We start from the raw sequence: 6,506 nt of genomic DNA, 5'->3' as shown, positions 1-6,506 counted from the left end.
GATTTTCCTTTACAAAAAGCCCACAAACCCCATGATCATTCCAGAACCCCCTCCACCCAAACCCCCAACCACACCTTCTTAAGTAGAGTGTTGTAACAAAGAGTTGAGTGAAAAAATCATTAGGTGCAAAATGGCTCTACAAGCAGCATCTTTGCTTCCATCTGCATTTTCTCTACACAAAGAGGTAAAAGTTGCAAACTTTTCACTTAACTAGCTTTAATTACTGACCTGGAAATGATTATCTGAAGCTCAATTGTGGCTGGCAGGGTAAAACATCAAGTGCTAATCTCAAGGACAGTAGCTTCATTGGAGTTGCATTGTCTTGCAATCTGAAATCTAAATTTACTCCTGCTGCAGGAAACAAGGTATCATAAAAATACAATCTTTATGTTTAAATCTTTGATTTTAGTAGGCGTTTCGACATGAATTTGATGATATTGGGGGGAGGAGGAGGAGTTTTTACTTTTGGGATAACTGTGTTGTCCGGAGCCAGCTTTCGCCACTTGTTAAAATTGTATGTCCAAACAGGTCTATAGGGTGCAAGTTGTTAAATAGTAACTATCTACTAAATGAAAAAGTATATTATAGCACAAGAAGTTCAATTAGAGTATCTCCTCAAGTTATTTTTAGGAATTCAATTTACTTACCAGAGTAAAGAAGCAAGAGGAGCCCAAGAAGCAGTATTTATTTCAAGCTGCAAGACAGTGCAAATATTTAACAGTTCTAGATTCTTCTTGGGTTGGTGTAGAACATAAAATTGATGGTCTTTTGGAGTTCTGGATACTTCTTTTGAGGCAGAAGCACATTTATGAACTTTTTCTTGATTCACCTCTTTTGTTGATTGACTGCTTGTTCATCAAATCATAAATAGAAACATCTCAGTTAAGCAAGAAAAAGCATATCGTCATGCGTTTATGGAGATGCAAATTGTGCGAATACTGACCTCTAAATGAACAAAGCCCATGTTTTTGACCGTTCTTCTTTCGTTGCATTTCTCTAACATTTCTTACTTGAAATGTATTGCTTAATTCCTTTATGGAGAATGAATAAACTATATCATTCACTGCTTCATTCCATTTTAGAGTGTGAGGTAACATATCGCATATCATGTATAGGAATTGACAAGGAAATTAGCAATTGTACCTATTAGAGCACAAACAGCTGCTACCACTCCTGCGATCACCCAGTCTACCTCAGGACAGAAGAAAACCCTCAGGAAAGGCAATGTGATAATTACCGGAGCCTCCTCTGGTTTAGGACTAGCTACAGCAAAGGCTATAGGCGAGTCAGGAGACTGGCACGTTATAATGGCCTGTAGGGACTTCCTCAAGGCTGAAAAAGCAGCAAAATCACTTGGCATTCCGAAGGAAAATTACACTGTCATGCATCTGGATCTCGCTTCCCTTGAAAGTGTCCGCCAATTTGTAGATAATTTCCGACGTTCAGGGAGGCCACTTGATGCGCTAGTATGCAATGCTGCAGTGTACTTGCCAACTGCTAAAGAGCCAACTTTTACGGCTGATGGATTTGAGCTTAGTGTGGGCACCAACCATCTCGGACATTTCCTTCTTTCAAGGTTGCTGCTAGATGACCTCAAGCAATCAGATTATCCACAAAAGCGCCTTATAATTGTTGGCTCCATAACAGGTACTGATCTGAAACTTAAAAGTTTATGCTCTCATGTCCAGCATACTCGTTTTCTTTGAGCAACTTAATTTCACGTCACCTAATGTAAGATAGGAACAAATTATCAAAAGCTGTACAGTTAGAATTCTACAAAGTAGCATGTAGATGTTCTTACTTATAAGTAATTTAGCACTAACATATGTAGATATACACAAGACAGAGAATGGAGAAACTACACGTCATGATGTGTCAAATAAAACGGTGGACAGCATATATGGGGGAAAAACACTGTTTTGTTCTTTGAGCTTCTGAAGTACGTACTTTAGTAGCACTTAGAGCTATTTTGGACTTCAGTACGAGTATTATCTTCCCCAAAAAAATAAAATGCTGGACATCCTGTACAACTTCTTGTGAAGTAGTAGATCTTAGCGCTATTTTAGACTTAAGTACGAATATTACCTTCCCCAAAAAAATAAAATGCTGGATATCATGTACAACTTCTCCTTGTGAATTATCATTTTATTAAAGGAAATCCGAGATGATTGAAATCTAATACTATAATTTTTCTGCTACAGGAAACACAAATACTTTGGCTGGAAATGTGCCACCAAAGGCTAATCTTGGAGATCTACGAGGACTTTCAGGAGGGTTGAATAGTTTAAACTGCTCACCCATGATTGATGGAGGAGAATTTGATGGTGCCAAAGCCTACAAAGACAGCAAAGTCTGTAACATGCTTACCATGCAAGAGTACCATAGGCGTTTCCACGAGGAGACTGGCATTGCCTTTGCTTCCCTCTATCCCGGCTGCATTGCTGAAACTGGTTTATTTAGGAATCACATTCCCTTGTTCAGGACTCTCTTCCCACCATTTCAAAAGTACATAACCAAAGGCTATGTATCTGAAGAAGAAGCAGGAAAAAGACTTGCACAGGTTAGTCAAAATTAGCAAACTTGGACACCTTTATCCCTAGCATTTTCACAGATTGAATCCATTAACTAGCACATGAGAAGTACCACTGAATCATCTGAGCTAAATCCACAGGTAGTACGTGATCCAAGTCTTTCAAAATCCGGTGTCTACTGGAGTTGGAACAGTACCTCCTCCTCGTTTGAGAACCAGCTGTCGAAGGAAGCCAGTGATGCAGAGAAGGCACGCAAGTTATGGGAGGTCAGTGAGAAGCTCGTTGGACTGGCTTAAATGGAGTGGCAAGGGTGTGACTTGTTTTCCCATCCAAGTCAGGAGAAGATGTATATATGAGATCACCAGAGTTCTTTTATCAAAATACTTATTGGTATTTGTTGTTGATTGATTTTACCAACATAGAGTTTTCAGGTAGGTAGGCAACAAGTTCTTGTAATGATATGGACATCTCAATTCTAAGACCGTGTGCATAACATTCTCTAGTTTTGTTCCAGCAACTCTTGAACTGGAGGGACCTGCAAAGAATTGATCAGATCAAAGAGTATATGATCGATCCATCATGTTATTTACCAAATTAAGATAAGAAGACTGGTATTTCTAAATATCCATTAATAGCTAGATTCGCTACTTGTTACCATTCATATTTCATTTGCGTATAACAAAAATATTGAATCATAGAGGACTAAAATCTTCGGATTGTTCTGATATGAGCAGCAAAAAAATACCAGTATATATGTTCAGGGTTAAGGCATAATTTCCCTATGATAGTAAGCATGCATATAAAATAATCACTATATATATAAATCATTCAGAACATAACATGTTCACCATGTGTAAAATAAGCAGCAAAAAGAAAACGCCATTATATACTTTCAGGATCAAGAGAGAAATTTTCACTGCAGTAAGCATATAGAACAGTAACAACCAGTTCTTCATGAGAATCCAATTTCTGAACTATTTACACATTGGAACATGATAAAGATGCTAATCGATCTATTCGCTAGAATATGAGATCTGTATCAAACAAAATTTGTCATCCTACATGTTAAAGTTAAACGAAAAAGCTTCTAATCTGAAGAGGAGATGTATAAGCAAAGAGAGATATCACAACTGTTTTATCAAATAAAATTATGATGATTGGTTGTTTGAAGAGAGAAATTGAGGAAGCTGCATACAGGCTATTTGAGCCAGATCGAAGAAAGAAGGGCTTCAGAAATCAGAGTTCAGAACCAATTGAACTTTGAAGGAGAGAAAAAGATAAATGGAGAGAGAATCTAACTTAGTCAGTCTACCCAAGATTCACTCATTTAAGGTCCATTTTGCAGAAACTAAGACGGAGGAGAAACGTAACTGCTGGAGAGTTGAAGAAAAGAATAGCCATGAGCTGTGAATTACTCAGTCACAAGGAGTTACAAACTTTTGTATACTGTGAAAAAGGAAAAAGAGGGAAAGGACCAAGTTTTGACCCAAAAAGTAAGAAAAAGGAAAAGAGGAGGATGGGGTGAGAGGTGAGAGAGGTCAAATACCTAGGCACTTGTAAACTTTCTGATATAACCGTCGAACTTGCTCATGTTCAGTTTTCTTGAACCTTGCCACAAATGAAAATTGAGGTGTCGTGAGTGGTCTTAGCTGCAACACCTGCAGCTTCCAGATTATTCAACACAAGTATCATCAGTACCCTTTTAAAGGACAAGCCTTAATAATCATTCATAGACTGTTGTTTTCCGCTTCACCAAAACCAAGTGATTTATAAGTTCCACCTAAGGAAAGTTTGTAGCCCTTCCCCACTAAGGTCCCCAAGATAACAGCCATGAAGGAGATCAACATGCAGAGACAAAGCCACAACCTTAACTTAGGAAGCTGAGAATAAACTACTGCATTATTGTGCTTCAGCTGGAAACTATGCAACATTGACTCTTACCTGGGCAACTTTTGAGCACTTGCTGAGGACTTATTCTACTAAGCTGCAAATTCTGGAGTCATTTGCCACCATTGGGTTGGATTAGTACGTTCAGAAAGAGTATCGTCATCCCAACTGCCTTACTGTATCTAAGTGTTAAAAACAACAATGATTGATTTTCGAGACTAACATTATTTCAAGGGCACGTACAGATCAGAGGCCTAAAGCCACTACAGTACTAAGAGTGCAGCTTGGGTCAACTAACACAAAAATACAGTTCGCTCAACAACTGCTAGTTGTTTTCTAAAACTATTGGCTAAACTAAAGACTCAAGAAAAGTAAAACTCTTTCAGTTCTTGGATCTCAAAGCTAATACCATCACCAATGGCAAAATGGTCTTGTATTGCCCTGATCAATTAAGAGATTATCTTTTGACCAGCTCAACCTAACTGTTTCATTGATAAATACCAGTTGCTTCTTAAATCCTATTTCAACTGACTTGTCAATACAATTTTTTCATGATTGTCAGCACCTACTAAGTCCCAAAAACTGCCTTGATTGGTTATCTCTTTGACAGTGCACAAAACATTCATAAGTAACACAAAATAATAAATTGTATTATGTCGGATGCTGATTTAGCTAGCAATTAATTAACCCTATTGGTCTCTTAGACTTAGCTACCAAAGAAGAGAGAGGTCTAAAAGAGTAGTGGGAGATTTAAAGGTGGCTTCTTCTGATGCCAAGGTGCTACTTAAGTCAAATATGTCTCCTTAACTAACCTTGTTGCATGCTTGTTATCCTCTTTGATAACCTTCCTGAAGAAATCGTGTGATTGCAAGGTCCATGGACTTGTCAGTCACTACGGTCTAAGTTGTGCTAATCAGGCATGGTGATAGAGTTATCAAGCGTGGCGATATCTGCCAACAATGCTTTCAGTTTGTCACAAATCTGTCAACTGCATGGAAGGGCATAAATTCTGTAAAAATATTTCAACTGACACATAGATAACTGAGTTATCTGCTGCATAATCTAGTTCTTGTTCGTGCAAAAGCACAAGCAGCACCATTGCACCTGCGGTACTTCCCTATAGCTACATACAAAACCAATTCATAAAATGTTCAAGAAACATAGAATTCAGTTGATGAACTTGTGAATACAAAGTCAAACCATTAACCATAAACTGATACATAGCAAGTGCAGAACTCCAAAAGTACTTCTTAGCACAGACTAAAATGAGTTCATGCAAGCTTGACATTAGCAGATGAAACTTTTAAGATAAGAAATATCAAAAAGGTATGACATGTGATTGGCAGAAGTAAGATTATACAGGCTAATCAAATGGTCGGACTAAAAAAGAGATCCTTGTGTTTTGTCAAGAGATAAGCTGTCTTCATCTCAGCTCTATTGCCAATGCCAATATAATAGGTATGTCCACATCCACAAATAACTTCAAAATTCGCCATGTACTTCATCAACTCATATTTCACTAGTGAAGTGAAAAAAAAGTAACATACAGAAAAGGCACACGAGATTTCTGATGAAACATAGAAGGCATATGAAATAAAGTTATACAGTACGAGATTGTGGAGGAAATACAGTAAAAGTCATTACAAGTACAAAAAATGCAGAAACTTCATCAGTTTCAGACTTGAAGCTTACATTTTGCAACATCAAAGCCATGACAATGTACCTCGTTCATTCTTTCACGGAAAAGAAAAACAAGATCTAGAAGCGAATATATACTCTTAACACTTGAGAAAATAGAATTCAACAAAATTCCGGGGCAGAAGTAAATGAATATTAGAGAATTAGAGTATCCTGCATACTCATTTGTTCCATAGCATCTAGCTCTAGGATATTCTTCACCATACAAGGAGTTGGGTACTAGCTGATTTATCCACTCTTTGAGGAGCCTACTGACTCATCCCATTAGAAAAGAGACCAGCTCTTGATTGCTCTCTTTTTCCATTTTTTCTTTTGTTTCTTTTATTTTCTCTTAAGTTACCCAGGAAATTACCTCGTACAAAAAAAGAACTGCACAGTGAATTTTAGTTG

The 6,506-nt window shown here is 37.6% G+C and overlaps 1 protein-coding gene across 1 annotated transcript; it reads left to right on the top strand.

Annotated features, from left to right (window-relative positions):
* On the top strand, nt 1–3,169 carry LOC107025879 (protochlorophyllide reductase). Its single transcript, XM_015226652.2, has 5 exons — nt 1–184; nt 267–365; nt 1,116–1,647; nt 2,202–2,560; nt 2,672–3,169. The coding sequence occupies exons 1-5, from the start codon at nt 131–133 to the stop codon at nt 2,825–2,827; spliced, it is 1,200 nt and encodes a 399-aa protein (XP_015082138.1). The 5' UTR covers nt 1–130; the 3' UTR covers nt 2,828–3,169.
* Nucleotides 3,170–6,506: the final 3,337 nt, after the last annotated feature.

This window comes from Solanum pennellii, chromosome 7 (genome assembly GCF_001406875.1).
Source record: "Solanum pennellii chromosome 7, SPENNV200".
NCBI lineage: Eukaryota > Viridiplantae > Streptophyta > Magnoliopsida > Solanales > Solanaceae > Solanum > Solanum pennellii.
The sequence above is the reverse complement of the archived record's forward strand: the minus strand, read 5'-3'. Positions and strand labels throughout refer to the sequence as shown.